Genomic DNA, 23,417 nt, shown 5'->3' on the forward strand with positions numbered 1-23,417 from the left:
GCCACACTGTCTGTCTGTCTGTCTGTCTCTCTGTCTGTGGACTCTAACGTTATTTGGGGAAAGAGACAATATTGCTTCCAGATTGTGTGTTGATTTGGGCTGCTACTCTGCCCAGATTGAACTGCAGGCACTGTCGCTGTTACACACACACGTCTGAATGTCTTCGTTTATCTCTGTTTTGGTTTAATATCTGTCTGTGTAGCGTAAGTGATCTTTGTGGGAGTTTGCATGTACGTACTTAATTAGTGCTTGAGTGCACATGCATACTGTAAGAAGAGATGAGAGGGAGCCCTCTGTTACACGATCAACTAGCAATCTTATCTCATTCCATCATCACTGTGTCCTGCCCCTGGGGCTCAATCAAACATCTATTACAAAAAGCCTTCCAGAGGTTACTCTAATGATATCAGTGATCATTTTTCCATTGGTGGACACTTAATCTACATTAAGCTGTTCATTGATGTGTATTATCATGTCTGGCTGACTGGTGGTCCAAGGCTATTCTTATTCCCTTAACAACACTGCCTTACTGCTGTGGCGTGGTAATGGTGATATGTAGGGACGTGTGTGTGCGTGTGTGTGTGTGTGTGTGACATGAATCAGAACACAGAGGGAGTGAGGGCAAGTTAACTGCTTCCCCGGGTTATAAAAACAAAGCCACTGAGACTGAGTGGAAGGTTTGAGGCCGAATGGAGTTGAGAGGAAACAAATACTAGTTGAACCCAGGTCTGGATTCATAACAGCTTCGTGGTTTTACAGGCTTAAAGAAACTCCTCCAGTGGTGGAGCATTAAGAGGGCCTCATCTAGCAGCATTAACAGGACTTTCTCGGCATTCTATTCAGGCTGAATGCCTGGGGTAACAGAGAACAGCTTTCTGCTGCATCCGCTTACAGTATCACAAGATACATCATGAATGTTTGAGTGGGAGACTCAATACCTTTCAGAGAATTATTATCAAGGCGTATTTGCTCTGTCACTGGACTGTGTAGGCCTGCGCTGGCTGGTTGATAGAGGACGTGTAGAAACAGGAAGGAAGAAGAGGAGAAATATGCTACTCGGGGCATGTTGGATCAGACACAACAGTATAACCATTTTGGGAAGGAAGCTTTTGGTTGAAGAGGTTATATGCTTGGCTAGAGTCTAGCGCCTTTGATTTATTTGGTCACCCTCATCTGTGTTTGAACTTGAAACGCTTACCCCTTTTTGGTTTTATTTTCCCTAAGTGCTGGATAAAATGAAAATGGCGATGTTGATGAGGGTGACGCAGGCCGGGCAGATGGATAGAGGAGATCCGATCTGAGTCAAAATATATATATTTTTTTCATCTGGCACTCCACACAGGCTAAATCTCAAGCTCTCAAAGTATTTGACAGAAAACAAACACTATGTTAGCCCAGGTCTTTTGGTAAGGAATTCTCCATTAAGTACTGACTATTCAGAGGACTGCCAAGTGTCCTCTCCGAGATTAGTAACCTGAAGATGGTCACTGCCCATAAGTACATTTTACGTACCTTTGTTGTGAGCCTCCAGTTGTGAAAGGGAGTTGACGGCTACTTTGCAGAGTGAGCAGTAGAGGAGTTTCTTAGCTTTGTCCTCCTCTGTCTCTGGGCCGGCCGGGGCCCCAGGAGCAACAGGGGCCACTGGACCACCACTCTGGTCTGGGTTGGTGGTGCCGAAAGCCAGGGGAGAGTCAGAGGATTGGGGGAGCAGAGGAAGAGGGGTGAGGGTGGGGGAGGTCAGCATGGGACACACAGAGGGGGCAAGGGGGGAGTCGGTGGTGGGAGAGGTGGAGAGGGGAGGCAGGGGGTGTAGGGGCCCAGTCAGGGCCAGCAGAGGTCCCCCATTAAACTGTGACGACAGAGGGCGCGGTTCGTCTATAAAGAGGAAACACAAGGGGGAATCACTGTCAAATAAAATGCAGTGTTAACAAAACAAAAAATGAGTAAAAGCATGTCATTGGAACTATAACGTGTTTACAATAGACTTCGACGATGCTGTCCAAGTGTGTTTGAGGTGAAGCAGAGTCAAGTATTTTCTTCTAACATATAACCAAACACATCCCAACCCGAGCCAGAGGCCACTTCAACTACAACCCACTGGCAGGTTCAAAGATCACACAAACCCCATTTTATCTCACTAAAGTGAAGGATTCCAAAAGAAAAACACTGGCTTGCCATGGGGAAGTATTTTAGGATTCAGTACGACCTTGTAATTGTGAACGGTTCCTTCCTTTTAATCTGTACTACAGCAATAACCCATAAGGGAGGATTTGACCAAGCAGGCTGGGAACCAGGGACAGAAGCAACTATGTACATATACTTGTATATAAACACATGGCATATTCAGTGGGGCAAAAAAGTATTTAGTCAGCCACCAATTGTGCAAGTTCTCCCACTTAAAAAGATGAGAGAGGCCTGTCATTTTTTATCATAGGTACACTTCAACTATGACAGACAAAATGAGAAAAAAAATCCCCAAAATTATATTGTAGGATTTTTTATGAATTTATTTGAAAATTATGGTGGAAAATAAGTATTTGGTCAATAACAAAAGTTTATCTCAATACTTTGTTATATACCCTTTGTTGGCAATGACAGAGGTCAAACCTTTTCTGTAAGTCTTCACAAGGTTTTCACACACTGTTGCTGGTATTTTGGCCCATTCCTCCATGCAGATCTCCTCTAGAGCAGTGATGTTTTGGGGCTGTTGCTGGGCAACACGGACTTTCAACTCCCTCCAAATATTTTCTATGGGGTTGAGATCTGGAGACTGGCTAGGCCACTCCAGGACCTTGAAATGCGTCTTACGAAGCCACTCCTTCGTTGCCCGGGAGGTGTGTTTGGGATCATTGTCATGCTGAAAGACCCAGCCACGTTTCATCTTCAATGCCCTTGCTGATGGAAGGAGGTTTTCATTCAAAATCTCACGATACATGGCCCCATTCATTCTTTCCTTTACACGGATCAGTCGTCCTGGTCCCTTTGCAGAAAAACAGCCCCAAAGCAAGATGTTTCCACCCCCATGCTTCACAGTAGGTATGGTGTTATTTGGATGCAACTCAGCATTCTTTGTCCTCCAAACACGACGAGTTGAGTTTTTACCAAAAAGTTATATTTTGGTTTTATCTGACCATATGACATTCTCCCAATCTTCTTCTGGATCATGCAAATGCTCTCTAGCAAACTTCAGGCGGGCCTGGACATGTACTGTCTTAAGCAGGGGGACACGTCTGGCACTGCAGGATTTGAGTCCCTGGCGGCGTAGTGTGTTACTGATGGTAGGCTTTGTTACTTTGGTCCCAGCTCTCTGCAGGTCATTCACTAGGTCCCCCGTGTGGTTCTGAGATTTTTGCTCACCGTTCTTGTGATCATTTTGACCCCACGGGGTGAGATCTTGCGTGGAGCCCCAGATCGAGGGAGATTATCAGTGGTCTTGTATGTCTTCCATTTCCTAATAATTGCTCCCACAGTTGATTTCTTCAAACCAAGCTGCTTACCTATTGCATATTCAGTCTTCCCAGCCTGGTGCAGGTCTACAATTTTGTTTCTGGTGTCCTTTGACAGCTCTTTGGTCTTGGCCATAGTGTAGTTTGGAGTGTGACTGTTTGAGGTTGTGGACAGGTGTCTTTTATACTGATAACAAGTTCAAACAGGTACCATTAATACAGGTAACGAGTGGAGGACAGAGGAGCCTCTTAAAGAAGAAGTTACAGGTCTGTGAGAGCCAGAAATCTTGCTTGTTTGTAGGTGACCAAATACATATTTTCCACCATAATTTGCAAATAAATTCATTAAAAATCCTACAATGTGATTTTTTTTTCATTTTGGGATTTTTGACAGTTTGCTCATTTGTCTGTCATGTCTGGCAGACATATGTGTGGAACGTCACCATCTCAAGTGAACCTCGGCAAGACGATGACTGCCCGTTCCATGATGATGGTTCATGTGTCCTCTCCCAGAGTGCAACATGATCCTGGACAACACCCTGTCGTTCTCAACTAACATCAAGGCGGTGGCCCGTTCCTGTAGGTTCATGCTCTACAACATCCGCAGAGTACTGCCTCACACAGGAAGCGGCGCAGGTCCTAATCCAGGCACTTGTCATCTCCCGTCTGGATTACTGCAACTCGCTGTTGGCTGGGCTCCCTGCCTGTGCCTTTAAACCCCTACAACTCATCCAGAACGCCGCAGCCCGTCTGGTGTTCAACCTTCCCAAGTTCTCTCACGTCACCCCGCTCCTCCACTCTCTCCACTGGCTTCCAGTTGAAGCTCGCATCCACTACAAGACCATGGTGCTTGCCTACGGAGCTGTGAGGGGAACGGCACCTCAGTACCTCCAGGCTCTGATCAGGCCCTACACCCAAACAAGGGCACTGCGTTCATCCACCTCTGGCCTGCTCGCCTCCCTACCACTGAGGAAGTACAGTTCCCGCTCAGCCCAGTCAAAACTGTTCGCTGCTCTGGCCCCCAATGGTGGAACAAACTCCCTCACGACGCCCGGAGTCAATCACCACCTTCCGGAGACACCTGAAACCCCACCTCTTTAAGGAATACCTAGGATAGGATAAGTAATCCTTCTCACCCCCCTTTAAAGATTTAGATGCACTATTGTAAAGTGACTGTTCCACTGGATGTCATAAGGTGAATGCACCAATTTGTAAGTCGCTCTGGATAAGAGCGTCTGCTAAATGACTTAAATGTAATGTAAATGTATGACATGATGATGGTTCATGCTCTAGAACATCCGCAGAGGTGGCTGACTAAATACCTTTTTGCCCCACACAATGTATGCGGAATATATCCTAATCCAGGCACTTGTCATCTCCCGTCTGAGGTTACTGCAACTCTCTGTTGGCTAGGCTCCTCTCAGTGATGCCATTAAACCCCTACAACTCATCCAGAACGCCGCAGCCACGTCTGGTGTTCAACCTTCCCAGGTCTCACGTCACCCCGCTCCCCTCCGTCTCATCCACTGGCTTCCAGTTGAAGAGGCAAAGCTGGGAAAAGACCATGGTGCTTTTTCACGGAGCTGGCTGAGGGAACGGCACCTCAGTACCTCCAGGCTTTGATCAGGCCCTACACCCAAACAAGGGCACTGTGTTCATCCACCTCATACACCTGCTCGCCTCCCTACCACTGAGGAAGTACAGTTCCCGTCAGCCCAGTCAAAACTGTTGTAATGCTCTGGCTCCCCAATGGTGGAACACACTCCCCCTCACGACGCCAGGACAGCGGAGTCAATCACCACCTTCAGTTGAGACACCTGAAACCCCACCACCTTCAAGGAATACCTAGGATAGGATAAAGTAATCCTTCTCACCCCCCTTAAAAGATTTAGATGCACTATTGTAAAGTGGCTGTTCCACTGGATGTCATAAGGTGAATGCACCAATTTGTAAGTCGCTCTGGATAAGAGCGTCTGCTAAATGACTTAAATGTAATGTTAAATGTAATGACACATCTTTTTAAGTGGGAGAACTTGCACAATTGGTGGCTGACTAAATACTTTTTTGCCCCACTGTACAATGTATGTTGAATATATGAAAATCTGGGTACAGAACAGAAACCTTATGAGGTGTCCGAGTTTTCCTCTCCTCTCAGTGATGTGGATTGCTTCCCAATTCACATTGCCCCCTATTCACTTTCTAGGGCACTACTTTTGGCCAGGGCCCGTAGGGCACTCCCCCCTTGTCTCATCTTATTAAAATGTATCGGAGGAAAGAAGAGGAGAAAGAAATGGGAAACAGATACTCCCTTGGCAGTGGATGGATGTTTTTTCACCGGTTATTGTTGGCTGAGAATGAGATGGAGCCGGGGGAAAGTGACACAAGTGTGTTTTGAAAAGGGGTTCCACGGAAAACATCGCAAACACAAAGCACACACACACACTCATGCTAGGGCACACATTATTCATCCCACACACATACACACACTTTCTCTCTCTCCCACACATGTACAGCTAGTACACACATGCTATTGGTCAGCCACTCCCATGCTGTAATGCCTCTGGTATTCACCCGACAAGGCACTTGATGGTGTTCCATAAAGACCCCCTAACTTTGGGTGGGTGGGGTGCAATCCAGAGTTCTCCCCATCTCCCCCCCTCAGTTGGGGCACCAAACTCTCCTTCACCACCACCAACACTGTCACCACAGGACACACACACACAACCACCGACCACAGGATGTAGCTGCAGGCTGCAGGTGGGGGGGGGCTCGGACGGGACAGAAAGCCCTTCGGGATTATGGGTCTTAAAGGGGCTAGAGTGGGCTATTTTTGGGAAGAACACAAATATTGACTTTAACCGCTCAATTTCCTTTTCAGGATTTACTCCTCCTCCTCCTCAACAAGCTCTCACAGTCTCACTGCAGAATTAGACGTTTATCCAGGGTTGTTCCTGCTGCTCTGTATAGTTCCATTTCTCCAAACCTCACATTTCAAAATGAAGGGCTAAGTTTAGCGTTATCCCGAATGGTTAAGGTAAGGGCTACGGTGTGGGATGGGGTTAAGAAAAACAACTCAATCCACCACTGGGCTTGAACACACCTCCTTCTGATCCAGAGTCATGGGATTACACCCAAGCCTCCTTGGTCGGCGCTCACTGTTGCCCCTGGTAGCCATCTTTGAATGGATTTCCCGATGTCTTCAAATCAAATCAAAATCAAATCAAATCTCATTGGTCACACATATTTAGCGGATGTTATTGCAGGTGTGGCAAAGTACCTGTGTTCCCGGCTCCAACAGTGCAGTAGTGTCTAACAATTCACAACAATACACACAAATCTAAAAGTAAAAGAATGGAATTAAGAAATCTGTCAATTTTAGAACGAGCAAGGTCGGAGTGGTATTGGACATGTCAGAGTGGTATTGGACATGTCGGAGTGGAATTGGACATGTCGGAGTGGTATTGGACATGTCAGAGTGGAATTGGACATGTCGGAGTGGTATTGGACATGTCGGAGTGGAATTGGACATGTCAGAGTGGTATTGGACATGTCGGAGTGGTATTGGACATGTCGGAGTGGAATTGGACATGTCGGAGTGGTATTGGACATGTCGGAGTGGCATTGGACATGTCGGAGTGGCATTGGACATGTCGGAGTGGTATTGGACATGTCGGAGTGGTATTGGACATGTCGGAGTGGTATTGGACATGTCGGAGTGGTATTGGACATGTCGGAGTGGCATTGGACATGTCGGAGTGGCATTGGACATGTGAGAGTGGTATTGGACATGTCGGAGTGGAATTGGACATGTCGGAGTGGTATTGGACATGTGAGAGTGGTATTGGACATGTCGGAGTGGCATTGGACATGTCGGAGTGGTATTGGACATGTGGGAGTGGTATTGGACATGTTGGAGTGGTATTGGACATGTCGGAGTGGTATTGGACATGTGAGAGTGGTATTGGACATGTCGGAGTGGCATTGGACATGTCGGAGTGGCATTGGACATGTGAGAGTGGTATTGGACATGTCGGAGTGGCATTGGACATGTCGGAGTGGCATTGGACATGTGAGAGTGGTATTGGACATGTCGGAGTGGCATTGGACATGTGAGAGTGGTATTGGACATGTCGGAGTGGCATTGGACATGTCGGAGTGGCATTGGACATGTGAGAGTGGTATTGGACATGTCGGAGTGGTATTGGACATGTCGGAGTGGTATTGGACATGTGAGAGTGGTATTGGACATGTCGGAGTGGCATTGGACATGTCGGAGTGGTATTGGACATGTGGGAGTGGTATTGGACATGTTGGAGTGGTATTGGACATGTCGGAGTGGTATTGGACATGTCGGAGTGGTATTGGACATGTCGGAGTGGTATTGGACATGTCGGAGTGGTATTGGACATGTGAGAGTGGTATTGGACATGTCGGAGTGGCATTGGACATGTCGGGTGGTATTGGACATGTCGGAGTGGCATTGGACATGTCGGAGTGGTATTGGACATGTGAGAGTGGTATTGGACATGTGAGAGTGGTATTGGACATGTCGGAGTGGTATTGGACATGTCGGAGTGGTATTGGACATGTTGGAGTGGTATTGGACATGTCGGAGTGGTATTGGACATGTCAGAGTGGTATTGGACATGTTGGAGTGGTATTGGACATGTCGGAGTGGTATTGGACATGTGGGAGTGGTATTGGACATGTTGGAGTGGTATTGGACATGTCAGAGTGGTATTGGACATGTCAGAGTGGTATTGGACATGTTGGAGTGGTATTGGACATGTCGGAGTGGTATTGGACATGTGAGAGTGGTATTGGACATGTCAGAGTGGTATTGGACATGTCGGAGTGGTATTGGACATGTCGGAGTGGTATTGGACATGTCGGAGTGGCATTGGACATGTCGGAGTGGCATTGGACATGTGAGAGTGGTATTGGACATGTCGGAGTGGAATTGGACATGTCGGAGTGGTATTGGACATGTGAGAGTGGTATTGGACATGTCGGAGTGGCATTGGACATGTCGGAGTGGTATTGGACATGTGGGAGTGGTATTGGACATGTTGGAGTGGTATTGGACATGTCGGAGTGGTATTGGACATGTCGGAGTGGTATTGGACATGTCGGAGTGGTATTGGACATGTCGGAGTGGTATTGGACATGTGAGAGTGGTATTGGACATGTCGGAGTGGTATTGGACATGTCGGAGTGGTATTGGACATGTCGGAGTGGTATTGGACATGTCGGAGTGGTATTGGACATGTGAGAGTGGTATTGGACATGTGAGAGTGGTATTGGACATGTCGGAGTGGTATTGGACATGTCGGAGTGGTATTGGACATGTTGGAGTGGTATTGGACATGTCGGAGTGGCATTGGACATGTCAGAGTGGTATTGGACATGTTGGAGTGGTATTGGACATGTCGGAGTGGTATTGGACATGTGGGAGTGGTATTGGACATGTTGGAGTGGTATTGGACATGTCAGAGTGGTATTGGACATGTCAGAGTGGTATTGGACATGTTGGAGTGGTATTGGACATGTCGGAGTGGTATTGGACATGTGAGAGTGGTATTGGACATGTCAGAGTGGTATTGGACATGTCGGAGTGGTATTGGACATGTTGGAGTGGTATTGGACATGTCGGAGTGGTATTGGACATGTGAGAGTGGTATTGGACATGTCGGAGTGGCATTGGACATGTCGGAGTGGCATTGGACATGTCGGAGTGGCATTGGACATGTGAGAGTGGTATTGGACATGTCGGAGTGGTATTGGACATGTGAGAGTGGTATTGGACATGTCGGAGTGGCATTGGACATGTCGGAGTGGTATTGGACATGTGGGAGTGGTATTGGACATGTTGGAGTGGTATTGGACATGTCGGAGTGGTATTGGACATGTAGGAGTGGTATTGGACATGTGGGAGTGGTATTGGACATGTGAGAGTGGTATTGGGCTTGTCGGAGTGGCATTGGACATGTCGGAGTGGTATTGGACATGTCGGAGTGGTATTGGACATGTCGGAGTGGCATTGGACATGTCGGAGTGGTATTGGACATGTCGGAGTGGTATTGGACATGTCGGAGTGGTATTGGACATGTCGGAGTGGTATTGGACATGTCGGAGTGGTATTGGACATGTGAGAGTGGTATTGGACATGTGGGAGTGGTATTGGACATGTCGGAGTGGTATTGGACATGTCGGAGTGGTATTGGACATGTCGGAGTGGTATTGGACATGTGGGACATTGGACATGTGGAGAGTGGTATTGGACATGTCGGAGTGGTATTGGACATGTCGGAGTGGTATTGGACATGTCGGAGTGGTATTGGACATGTCGGAGTGGTATTGGACATGTCGGAGTGGTATTGGACATGTCGGAGTGGTATTGGACATGTCGGAGTGGTATTGGACATGTCGGAGTGGTATTGGACATGTCGGAGTGGTATTGGACATGTCGGAGTGGTATTGGACATGTCGGAGTGGTATTGGACATGTCGGAGTGGTATTGGACATGTCGGAGTGGTATTGGACATGTCGGAGTGGTATTGGACATGTCGGAGTGGTATTGGACATGTCGGAGTGGTATTGGACATGTCGGAGTGGTATTGGACATGTCGGAGTGGTATTGGACATGTCGGAGTGGTATTGGACATGTCGGAGTGGTATTGGACATGTCGGAGTGGTATTGGACATGTCGGAGTGGTATTGGACATGTCAGAGTGGTATTGGACATGTCGGAGTGGTATTGGACATGTCGAAGTGGTATTGGACATGTCGGAGTGGCATTGGACATGTCGGAGTGGTATTGGACATGTCGGAGTGGTATTGGACATGTCGGAGTGGTATTGGACATGTCGGAGTGGTATTGGACATGTCGGAGTGGTATTGGACATGTCGGAGTGGTATTGGACATGTCAGAGTGGAATTGGACATGTCGGAGTGGAATTGGACATGTCGGAGTGGTATTGGACATGTCGGAGTGGTATTGGACATGTCGGAGTGGAATTGGACATGTCAGAGTGGAATTGGACATGTCAGAGTGGAATTGGACATGTCGGAGTGGTATTGGACATGTCAGAGTGGAATTGGACATGTCGGAGTGGAATTGGACATGTCGGAGTGGTATTGGACATGTCGGAGTGGTATTGGACATGTCGGAGTGGAATTGGACATGTCAGAGTGGAATTGGACATGTCAGAGTGGAATTGGACATGTCGGAGTGGTATTGGACATGTCGGAGTGGTATTGGACATGTCGGAGTGGAATTGGACATGTCGGAGTGGTATTGGACATGTGAGAGTGGTATTGGACATGTCGGAGTGGAATTGGACATGTCGGAGTGGTATTGGACATGTCGGAGTGGCATTGGACATGTCAGAGTGGAATTGGACATGTCGGAGTGGTATTGGACATGTCGGAGTGGAATTGGACATGTCGGAGTGGTATTGGACATGTCAGAGTGGAATTGGACATGTCGGAGTGGTATTGGACATGTCGGAGTGGAATTGGACATGTCGGAGTGGTATTGGACATGTGAGAGTGGTATTGGACATGTCGGAGTGGAATTGGACATGTCGGAGTGGTATTGGACATGTCGGAGTGGCATTGGACATCAGGACATGGACAGACGTCCAATTTCGAAGTCAACCTTGAACATAAAGCGCGGCTGCATCAAAGACCTGGGTGATGGGTGTGTCGGGGGTGTGTGGGCCGATGGGGGAGTGGTGTTTACGGCTGGGAGGGTTCATTCAAAAAAATGATATGAATACAAATAATTTTTTGTTGTCACATAAATAGGTGTGAAACGTGTTGCTTTACAGGGTCAGCCATAGTAGTACTGCACCCCTGGAGCAAATGAGAGTTAAGTGCTTTGCTCAAGGGCACCTCGGCAGATTTTTGACCTCGTCGGCTCGGGTATTAAAACCAGCGACCTTTGGATTACTGGCCCAACGCTCTAACCGCTAGCAACATCAGAGCAGAGGAAGGAGAGAGGGTGTGAGAGTAAAGCTGAACTTTACCCTCTAAGATTGTTCTAGAAAATGACAACACGTAAAACACACGCGTGCACGCTCACACACAAGCGCCTACACACATGTACACAGCAGGCTCTTAAACACACTCCTTGCGGCCCCCTTCTGTCAGATCTCTCGCACGCACACACACACACACACACACACACACACACACACACACACACACACACACACACACACACACACACACACACACACACACACACACACACACACACACACACACCCACGCACGCACACACGTACACACACACGCACACGCACACACCATCACAGTACATCAGCCCCCGATGGAAAAGCGCTGGCCTCCGACTTGATCCCATAGCGTCCTGCATGTGGTTTATGTTAAGCTAAAGAGAGAAGGAGGGAGGAGGGGATGAGAGATCGTAATAGGGGATTTCATGATCCTCTATGGGCTGGAGGAGAGCTATGCTGTTACGAACTTTAATTTCAATGCATCATTTCAATATACTTCCTTGTTATTCACCACAGTCACTCCTAGGGGTGGTTTCTACCCCCTGAAACCGAGTTCAACTCGGTCTCAGCGTTTGGTATGTTTTAGAATACATTCCCAATGATTTATGCAACCTAAATGTATGTAATGCAACGGATTCCACTAGTGCTTTTAACACGAATGTCTTTATTGTTTATGCATTGTAATACCCATGTATTTTTGTATTTGATTACCCTTTGGGTATTGAATTTGATTCCTATGGTTCACCCCCTCAGACTCGGCTCAGGCAGACATATCGCATTGATTCCCAGCCTCCAGAAAAAAAAGAATTGGATCCTCAATTGATCAGGCTTTTCCCAATTACAGATGGATAACTTCTATTAGAGATGGATCACTCCAATTACAGACGGATCACTCCAATTTAAAAGGCCAGTAGAGAAAATAACACAGGCGCACACGAGCGCACACGCACCCACACACACAACAACACACCCACCCACCCACCCACCCACACGCACACACACACACACACACACACACACACACACACACACACACACACACACACACACACACACACACACACACACACACACACACACACACACACACACACACACACACACACACACACACACACACACACAGACTACAAACTACAACCAGATGCTTTAAAGTTCTCCTCAGTATAATAATGCTGTTATTCAGCATGATGATTAAAGAGTGAAGATGGTGTGGGCTAGACAGCTGAGACGAGGGGGGGGGGGCTCATCAGATAGGCATCCATTGCGTTAGAAGATACCAGACGTCTACCATCAATCCACCCTGTAGCTGGCTCTCTATATGGGGATACAGACAGGAATGGAAGAAAGAGAGGGAGGATTGGCCGACAGCTGGACAAGATAAGAAGTGACAGGGAAAGAGGCAGAAGTAGGGATAGAGATGGCTTATGTTAAGGAAAAAATCTTGTATATCTGCCCATTTTTTTCTTCTTATATATATAAAAAAAAGTTATCTTCATTTAAAGGTCATTACAATTTAATGCGGAGGGAGAATCAAAGAGATGTGCTTTCAGTAACATAGTAAAAGTTGCTCACGGGGGACTACTGCCTCATCCATCCAAAAACCATGTGCTAAACTAGCGCCATTGTCCTGGAAGGACAAGACAAATGAATAAATGTCCACTAACGATAAATTCAATACATACGTGCCAAAACGCTAGACAGAAAGCATACCAATGCCACATTTTTAAATATAAATAAATAAAGCATCAGATGTTAGTTACAAACTCAGAGAAAGTAGCTAATGAAATAAAACATTTGATCTGTTTGGTAGCTACAGTACACTGTTTGAACACATGAGCATATAGTGCTGGCTAGTTGTGGTACTGCCAGTAACTAGGTGGGTGTGCTGGGATAAGGTGTACCCCCTTCGAGTGGTCAGGTGTTATGTTCACAGGAGGAGATAAGGGGCCTATGCACAGGGTCAGAAGGAGGGTGTACCCCTTGTGTGTGGTTCCCCTCCAGCCCTCTCCTCCCTGGCTGTGTTACAGGAGTCCATGCTCAGAGTCCATGCCCTGACATATTGAGGCTACTCTGAGGACAAAAGGGAGTGAGGGAGGGTAGGGCTAGAATGCTTCCCACAATTGTGTCAAGTTGGCTGGATGTCCTTTGGGTGGTGGACCATTCTTGATACACACGGCAAACTGTTGATTATGGGGAGGAAGTTGCTCCTAATGCTTGGTGTACTTAGTGTATATCTTTAATTTATAAGTCCAAAAATGGACGTTGCAACTAAGGATTCTAGCGTTAATGATTAATGAATGGAGAAACCCAACACTGTTCTAACGAGCACTCAGCATCATTTATAATGCAGCATGGTGCCTTCTCCTCTCCTCCTGGACTCCGTATTAACTGTGACTCAGATACACACGCAGGCTCCCAAGCGTCACTCAGCCTGGGTGGAAGGGCTGTCGACTTACACTAGCAAATAAGCATTTATGCTGTACGGTGTGGGGGGTAAAAGTTATAGACTACAGTTCAACTCTTCCGTTTTACAACCAACATCTCATTAGGATATTGCAGTGATTGGTGTATAGTTTATGTGAGCAGTGTATGAGATCCAGATCAACATCCTGTTATTCAACACGCGTTACTGCGTATTACTGCGTGCAGTAATGTAACTATAGACCTCAAATGAAAGTCATCTCTTTAAATAACTTTGGGTGTGTGGAGTAAGCACACTGTAAGCACACTGGGCGCAGCTTGGCGGGTGGCTTTACTAGGGCTCTCATTAGAGAGGGAGGGTGGGGAGTCAGAGGAGGAGAAGGAGGAAGAAGGAGGAGGAGGAGAACGACTGAGGGGGAGAAGGAGGAGGTGGATGAGAAAGAGGAGTAGGAGCAGGAGGAGAAGGAGGAAGGAGGAGGAGGAGAAAGATTGAGGAGGGGAGGGGGAGACGGAGGAGGTGGATGAGAAAGAGGAGTAGGATCAGGAGGAGAAGAAGGAGGAGGAGGAGGAGAAAGATTGAGGAGGGGGAGACGGAGGAAGAAGGAGGAGGAGGAGAACGATTGAGGGGGAGAAGGAGAAGGAGGAGGTGGATGAGAAAGAGGAGTAGGAGCAGGAGGAGAAGGAGAAGGAGGAGGAAGGAGGAGGAGGAGAAAGATTGAGGAGGGGGAGATTAAGGAGGAATTAGGAGGAGGAAAAGGATGAGAAGGAGGAGGAGGAGGAGGGCCACGGCTGCTCTCTCTTTAAAACAGCTAGCCTTGGCCTCTTCTTGTCCCTGTATAGTAAAGGCCCAGCCAAACCCGTCTGCTCTCTTCCAAACACCAGAGAGCTAAAGACCTTCTCTCTGGAGAACCACTGACCACAACTCAACCCCAGGCTTTTCCTTCACAGTCCCCCAAGGGCCAGTAACTGATCTTAGTACAGTACAATAACAACAAGCCCATATAATCCATCTCACAAACAAATATCTCAATTGGAATGTCTATTATTAGCACACTTCCATGAAATTCTCAGAAAAGATATTCAACCTTCAATATATGATATATTTCAATAGAACACATTGCACATTCTGAAGTTCAATAGTCATATCTCAAAGTCCCAGTAGAGGAAAATCAGACCAAACAAACAGAGTAAATCAATCTGCATCGACCATCACACGGAACTGTAACGTCTGGGCTTCCGGTGACCTAACTTCGGAGATGGCTGCCTAGTTTTTCGTACTGCACATCGGTTGGGTATTCCCCCCTCCCCCTGAATTCAAGTATTTACTCTGAGCATTATAATAACTTACGCAGAATGGAAAAGGGGAAAATAGGAAAAGATCACGGAGCTACAACAACAGCCCGTAACAAGCCAGCAGAAGATATAATCATCGATGAACCCAAGATGGCTAATGCTAGCGCAAATAAGATAGCAGCAAGGAATTGCACGAGGCGCTCACAGGCTTACGAGTGGTACTTCGAGAAGATGTAAGAAAATAACTAAATTAGTTCAAAAAGGACATTAACCAGAAACTGGAAGAAAACCATTTAGAACTTCACAGCATATCTACAAGAATGGGGGACGCAGAACAGCGCTTTGGGGAAACGGACAAATGGAACGTCGCAGTTAATGAAATACTTGAACAGTCACTGAAAAGCCAACACGCACTACAGGCAAAAGTGACAGAACTCGAAGGTTTCTCACGTCGAAACAAAAGTAGACTTTAAAACGTATCAGAGGGCGCAGAAAAAGACTCTATGCCCAAATTCGTGGAGGGTCTATTCAAGGGCATACTTGAAGACGACACTGCCCTGGGAATCGAGAGAGCACACCGAGCTCTGGCCTCAAAACCCCCCAGCAGCGCCCCACCAAGATCCATAGTGGTACGGTTCCTAAAAGTCTCAGTCAAAGAGAAAGTCTTACATGTAACCTGGAAAAAGCCTGTTAACTTCCAAGGCCAACGAGTGTTCTTTGATCATGACGACGCGGGAGAGATACTGAAAAGAAGGAAAGAATACAGCCCCATTAAGAAAGCACTTAAAGAGAAGGGTATTCGCTTCCAAACAACCAGACCCGGCAAAAATGGGGGTATTTCTGGAAAATGGCCCGGTTACATACGAGCATGCAGACGAGGCAGCTGAGGACCTGAAGTCAAGGGGCTTCCCAGTGGAGTATACCGCCAGGAGAAAGGCGACATCACCAGCAGAAAGACTCGAGCAGGCTCTCCCGTGGATCGTTGTTGACAAGCAGGGTCATGGAGAAAGAGGGAAACCATCTCGGCGAGAGGACGTTCACATCCGAGAGAGACTCAGGCATTTCCAACGGGAAGATGGAAGAGACCGAATCAGATTTAACAGAATGAATAGTTACCGCGAGCTGTTAAGACTTTGGGTTGTTACGGTTGACATTGCAATAGGTAAAATAGGTCAAATATAGTTGCAATCTTGAACCCAAATTCAGTTCATTTTGAGTTTATGTCAGAAATTAAAGTCAAGGAGGGTAGATTTATACTTGTTAAATGTAAACTGGATAACAAGGATGTTACTGTTTAATGTATGTTTAATGTAAGTTTAATGTATACGCACACCCAGGGAGTGACATGGTCTTCTACGGGAAGATGTTTGATTTAATTGCCACAGAAACCACTGGCACTCTGATCTGTGCAGGGGATTTGAACTTCATTCTAAACTCAAAATTAGACAGTACAAATCAAAATATGAACTGTGACGTCTGAAAATCAGACCAAACAAACAGACTTTACACAGTAAAACAATCTGCATCGACCATCACGCGGAACTGCATGGTAGTAGCCAAGCTGTGCTCAACCATGGGAATTATTTTCCTCCCCTATCACCCTCCCTGACCACAGCCCACAGTGTCTGCGTGTGTGTTTTCACACGAGTGCACGTGTGTGTATTTGTACGTGCCTATGTGTGTGTGTGTGTGTGTCTTTGCGTAGCATGTGTGTATGTTATCCTATGGACCCCACTATGTGAACTACAGTGACCACCCAGCCAGACCCACCCACCCATTCTTCATCCTCCAGACAAGGCTCCTCCAACTGCAACATACCCCAGCTGGGACCACAGCTGCTGGCCCTCACAGGCCCTGGATGTACCCCTCCATGGAACTGATGTTGTGAAACTGGTATTGTGAGACGGCATCAAACACCGAGTGCACTGGGATACACACACAATCGCAGATAGGGAGAGAGAGAGAGACACACGCACTCACTGACATTCAGGGAGATGGCTGGGCTTCCAGGGTCACAAGAAAGAGTCTTGGATGGAAAAATGCATTCTTTCACATGTATCTGCTTTCACATTTAGATTATGGTAGGCTTGTTTTGACTGCTTCCCTCTGGAATTATCTCAGAGCCTCATTAATTGAGGCTGGAGTGGAGTTGGACACTGAAACCTCTGTGACTGCAAGGCTGTAGGCTATATAGACGGTCAGACTGGCCTCTTAAGACCTTGTTGCAGGATTGTGCCGACCCACAATTCTAGAAACTATGGTGGGTGAATAACCAGGCCAGATCAGCACAGCTTGGTTTGGTTTTAGTCCCCTTTGGAGCTATGTGGTCACCCATTAGACCCCTTCAGAGGACTGGACCCCTGTCCGGTCCTTCTGTCACGACACCATATGATGTCTCATGCTTCTAGCGGTGGGTTAAAGTCAGAAGAGAGTTATGAAAAGAAAGGCAGCCACATCGGAATGTTAAGCCCCTCACCCTCAATTAGGAGTTCTGATATGACTGGGCAGAGGGCCGTGCGACTGAAGGACTGCAGGATACAGATCACCCCGTGAGGCAGAGAGACGGCCCGTCTGCCCTCATAAGCATGTTTCACTATTGTGGCGACCCAAACTGCACGAGGTTGGCTGAGATATTTCATTTTCACATTGTCCTTTCAAGTATGGTGGAATGTGTACGCAGGCCAGTCCAGTACAGCTCAGTTTGGCTCGGCTCCGTTTGACTCAGTAGCGTGGAAATGGCTTTAGTTCCTGGGGGGTAAAGTGGAAACAAAGCCACAGGAACGATATGAAACAAACTCAGGGAGAAGAAAGGCAGAGCCCTTCAGTTAGGAGTTGTGACACCATATGATGTCTGTTGGTCCCTGTCCTTTATCCGTTTCTATGTTATTGTTTCAGCTTTTTTTGATGACACCTGCCCTGTGTTTCCCTGGGGAAATAATGGTCAGCTCAACCTTTTTCAAATGCCAACACCAGATTCAAAATACGCCCCAGTCATTTTATTATGCCGTGTTTGATTCAGGGGAGGGACCAAGATGGACAGAGTGAGGGAATGGAAAGTTCCGGGTGGAGAGAGAGAGAGAGGAGCATTTACATTTGAGTCATTTAGCAGACACTCTTATCCAGTGTGACTTACAGTAGTGACTGCATACACTTCATACTTCTTTCCCCCTCTGTGCTGGTCCCCCCTGGGAATCGAACCCACAACCCTGGCATTGCAGGCAACATGCTCTACCGACTGAGCCACTCCTGGACCAGAGAGTATGGCAGAGACTGAGGCAGAAAGAGAGAGGAGAGTGAGAAAGACAGGTAGAAAGAGAGTGAGAGACCGGCTTCCCAGCGACAGAGAGCTGAGAGAAAGAGCGCAAGAGAAAAACAGCAACACCCTCCACCTTGCCCTCTATCCCTAACAACCAACCTGTCACTCCAATAATCTGACAACAACACTGAATTACATTAGATTAGACTGATTAAACTGATGTCAGCTGTGATCTTTCCATACCAATAGCTGTCCTCTGACAGCTAAGCCGTCGCGCGCTCTCACCCTCCCTCCCTTAGCACCCTCTACCTCCTCCCAGACCCCACAGTTTATTTTGACTGTGTGACAAATCACACTCTAATACCTAATAAAACATGACCCATAACTATAAACACACCGAAGGGGGTCCGAATTAAAGAGGCCAAGAAAAGCTGCCACGTTATGGTGCCATTGTGAGAACTGCAAATTCACTGGTTTGTTTCTCTGAGGTCAAGCTTTAAATAGGTAGCCTGGTCCCAGATATCTGTGTGCAGTCTTGCCAACACCCCACGTGAAATTGACAATGACCAAATAATTGAATAGGAGTTGCCAAGTCAGCACAAAGACATATGGGACCAGGCTACTTAACAGGACAAACATTGTAGAAGTCTTTCATAGTTTTTGAAGGCAACACAGCATTAGTAGTGCAATGCATTCCTTTAAAGAACTCAGATCCAACAATACATGCTGCTGCTGTCCTCAGATCGACCTGCTGGTTGGCAGGAGAGGTTTTCCACAATGTGCTACTCGCGCGTCTCTGCTCAAAAGGCCATATTCAAATTCTGATAGAAATGAGTCCTTCCTTTTTCCCTTCGCTGAAGTATTCACTGACACGTTTGGGATCAAGGGTTTCCACCATACAGCTTTCACCAGTCCTGTCATGTCCGATCACAAGATCAGCTGTTAGCCTACTTCAATGAAGGGAGGAAGGAAGGATGCATTTGTAAAGTATTTTATCTTGGAGCTAGGTTCTGCAAGAATTTATAACCAGAGCTCCCCTTTCTAAGTCCTTGGGCTCTACTTGCAGCTGAGATTTTGGTCCAGTATTTATCTGTGTTTGTCATCTCAGGGTTAGGGAGACAGCCGTGACTAAGTAACTATGTATTTCTAAGGTATTTGAAAAAAGGATTTCGTCTCTGCATGGAGTTAGAGACAAAAAATAGCTTTCTAAGTCCTTAGTGAGTTTCTGTTTCTCTCTCTGTTTTTGGTCCAGCTTCTCTCTGTGTGTTGGTCATTTTGTTATTGTCATCTCAGGGTCAGCTGGACAGCAGTGACAGAGGAGATCTGGGCCTAAACAGAGTCTGTGGTGCTTTGCTGATGCTGTGCTGGTGGGAATGTGGGAGGAGCAGACTCTAGCCATCAATTAAGGTCAGAGTTAAACCTCGACCACACAGAGAGAGGAGCCATGAAGGACCAGAACAACATACTTCAAGGCCTATGTGATTGTTATTCTTCCATGTCAGTGGAGAGCTATTCATATCTCACACAGCCCACAGTGGTCACTTACTTTCCATATGGATTGATAAGACTAACTGGATTAAAACATGGATGTAGTAGAATGGATGTGGTAGAATGGATGTGGTAGAATGGATGTGGTAGAATGGATGTGGTGGAATGGATGTGGTGGAATGGATGTGGTAGAATGGATGTGGTGGAATGGATGTGGTAGAATGGATGTGGTGGAATGGATGTGGTAGAATGGATGTGGTAGAATGGATGTGGTGGAATGGATGTGGTGGAATGGATGTGGTAGAATGGATGTGGTCGAATGGATGTGGTAGAATGGATGTGGTAGAATGGATGTAGTAGAATGGATGTGGTAGAATGGATGTGGTAGAATGGATGTAGTAGAATGGATGTGGTAGAATGGATGTAGTAGAATGGATGTAGTAGAATGGATGTGGTAGAATGGATGTGGTAGAATGGATGTGGTAGAATGGATGTAAGTATAATGGATGTAGTAGAATGGATGTGGTAGAATGGATGTGGTAGAATGGATGTGGTAGAATGTATGTGGTAGAATGGATGTGGTAGAATGGATGTGGTAGAATGGATGTGGTAGAATGGATGTAGTAGAATGGATGTGGTAGAATGGATGTAAGTATAATGGATGTAGTAGAATGGATGTGGTAGAATGGATGTAGTAGAATGGATGTGGTATAATGGATGTGGTAGAATGGATGTGGTAGAATGGATGTAGTAGAATGGATGTAGTAGAATGGATGTGGTAGAATGGATGTGGTAGAATGGATGTAAGTATAATGGATGTAGTAGAATGGATGTGGTAGAATGGATGTGGTAGAATGGATGTGGTAGAATGGATGTGGTGGAATGGATGTGGTAGAATGGATGTGGTGGAATGGATGTGGTAGAATGGATGTGGTAGAATGGATGTGGTAGAATGGATGTGGTAGAATGGATGTAAGTATAATGGATGTAGTAGAATGGATGTGGTAGAATGGATGTGGTAGAATGGATGTGGTAGAATGGATGTGGTAGAATGGATGTGGTAGAATGGATGTGGTAGAATGGATGTAGTAGAATGGATGTGGTAGAATGGATGTGGTAGAATGGATGTGGTAGAATGGATGTGGTAGAATGGATGTGGTAGAATGGATGTAATAATGGATGTAGTAGAATGGATGTGGTAGAATGGATGTGGTAGAATGGATGTGGTAGAATGGATGTGGTAGAATGGATGTGGTAGAATGGATGTAGGATGTGGTAGAATGGATGTGGTAGAATGGATGTGGTGGAATGGATGTGGTGGAATGGATGTGGTAGAATGGATGTGGTAGAATGGATGTGGTAGAATGGATGTAGTAGAATGGATGTGGTAGAATGGATGTGGTAGAATGGATGTAGTAGTATGTGGTAGAATGGATGTATGGATGTAGTATAATGGATAGAATGGATGTAGTAGAATGGATGTGGTAGAATGGATGTAGTAGAATGGATGTGGTAGAATGGATGTAGTAGAATGGATGTAGTATGAATGGATGTAGTAGAATGGATGTGGTAGAATGGATGTGGTAGAATGGATGTAGTAGAATGGATGTAGTAGAATGGATGAATGGATGTGGTAGAATGGATGTAATGGATGTGGTAGAATGGATGTGGTGGAATGTAGAATGGATGTGGTAGAATGGATGAATGGATGTGGTAGAATGGATGTGGTAGAATGGATGTGGTAGAATGGATGTGGTAGAATGGATGTGGTAGAATGGATGTAGTAGAATGGATGTAGTAGAATGGATGGGTAGAATGGATGTAGTAGAATGGATGTGGTAGAATGGATGTAAGTATAATGGATGTAGTAGAATGGATGTGGTAGAATGGATGTAGTAGAATGGATGTGGTAGAATGGATGTAGTAGAATGGATGTGGTAGAATGGATGTAGTAGAATGGATGTGGTAGAATGGATGTAAGGATGTAGTAGAATGGATGTGGTAGAATGGATGTGTAGAATGGATGTGGTAGAATGGATGTAGTAGAATGGATGTGGTAGAATGGATGTAGTAGAATGGATGTAGTAGAATGGATGTAGAATGGATGTGGTATAATAGAATGGATGTAGTAGAATGGATGTGGTAGAATGGATGTGGTAGAATGGATGTGGTAGAATGGATGTAGTAGAATGGATGTATGAAGTAGAATGGATGTGGTAGAATGGATGTGGTAGAATGTATGTGGTAGAATGGATGTGGTAGAATGGATGTGGTATAATGGATGTGGTAGAATGGATGTAGTAGAATGAATGTAGTAAAATGGATGTAGTAGAATGGATGTGGTAGAATGGATGTAAGTATAATGGATGTAGTAGAATGGATGTGGTAGAATGGATGTGGTAGAATGGATGTGGTATAATGGATGTGGTAGAATGGATGTAGTAGAATGAATGTAGTAAAATGGATGTAGTAGAATGGATGTAGGTAGAATGGATGTGGTAGAATGGATGTGCTAGAATGGATGTGGTAGAATGGATGTGGTAGAATGGATGTGGTAGATTGGATGTAGTAGAATGGATGTGGTAGAATGGATGTGGTAGAATGGATGTGTTAGAATGGATGTAGTAGAATGAATGTAGTAAAATAGATGTAGTAGAATGGATGTAGTAGAATGGATGTAGTAGAATGGATGTAGTAGAATGGATGAGGTAGAATGGATGTGGTAGAATGGATGTAGTTGAATGGATGTGGTAGTATGGATGTGGTAGAATGGATGTAGTAGAATGGATGTGGTACAATGGATGTGGTACAATGGATGTGGTAGAATGGATGTGGTAGAATGGATGTGGTAGAATGGATGTGGTAGAATGGATGTAGTAGAATGGATGTAGTAGAATGGATGTAGTAGAATGGATGTGGTAGAATGAGGAAAAAAGAGAACAATCCGAAATTCCTTTTTGATACTGTCGCAAAGCTAACTAAAAAGCAGCATTCCCCAAGAGAGGATGACTTTCACTTTAGCAGTGATAAATTCATGAACTTCTTTGAGGAAAAGATTATGATTATTAGAAAGCAAATTACTGACTCTTTAAATCTGCGTATTCCTTCAAAGCTCAGTTGTCCTGAGTCTGCACAACTCTGCCAGGACCTAGGATCAAGAGAGACGCTCAAGTGTTTTAGTAATATATCTCTTGACACAATGATGAAAACAATCATGGCCTCTAAAACTTCAAGCTGCATACTGGACCCTATTCCAACTAAACTACCGAAAGAGCTGCTTCCTGTGCTTGGCCCTCCTATGTTGAACATAATAAACGGCTCTCTATCCACCGGATGTGTACCAAACTCACTAAAAGTGGCAGTAATAAACCTCTCTTGAAAAAGCCAAACCTTGACCCAGAAAATATAGAAAACTATCGGCCTATATCGAATCTTCCATTCCTCTCAACAATTTTAGAAAAGGCTGTTGCGCAGCAACTCACTGCCTTC

General features: G+C 45.9%; 1 protein-coding gene across 6 annotated transcripts in view; it reads right to left on the reverse strand.

The window, feature by feature from the left end:
- The window catches only part of LOC118360341 (zinc finger protein 385A-like), a 138,153-nt gene that overhangs the window by 6,355 nt on the left and 108,381 nt on the right, over nucleotides 1-23,417 (reverse strand). For all 6 annotated transcript variants that reach the window (XM_052482471.1, XM_052482472.1, XM_052482473.1 and 3 more), the window contains one exon: nucleotides 1,513-1,875. In XM_052482471.1, coding sequence (XP_052338431.1) covers nucleotides 1,513-1,875 — 363 coding nt within the window. The remainder of the gene's footprint in view (nucleotides 1-1,512; nucleotides 1,876-23,417) is intronic.

This window comes from Oncorhynchus keta, chromosome 27 (assembly GCF_023373465.1).
Source record: "Oncorhynchus keta strain PuntledgeMale-10-30-2019 chromosome 27, Oket_V2, whole genome shotgun sequence".
NCBI classification, from domain to species: domain Eukaryota; kingdom Metazoa; phylum Chordata; class Actinopteri; order Salmoniformes; family Salmonidae; genus Oncorhynchus; species Oncorhynchus keta.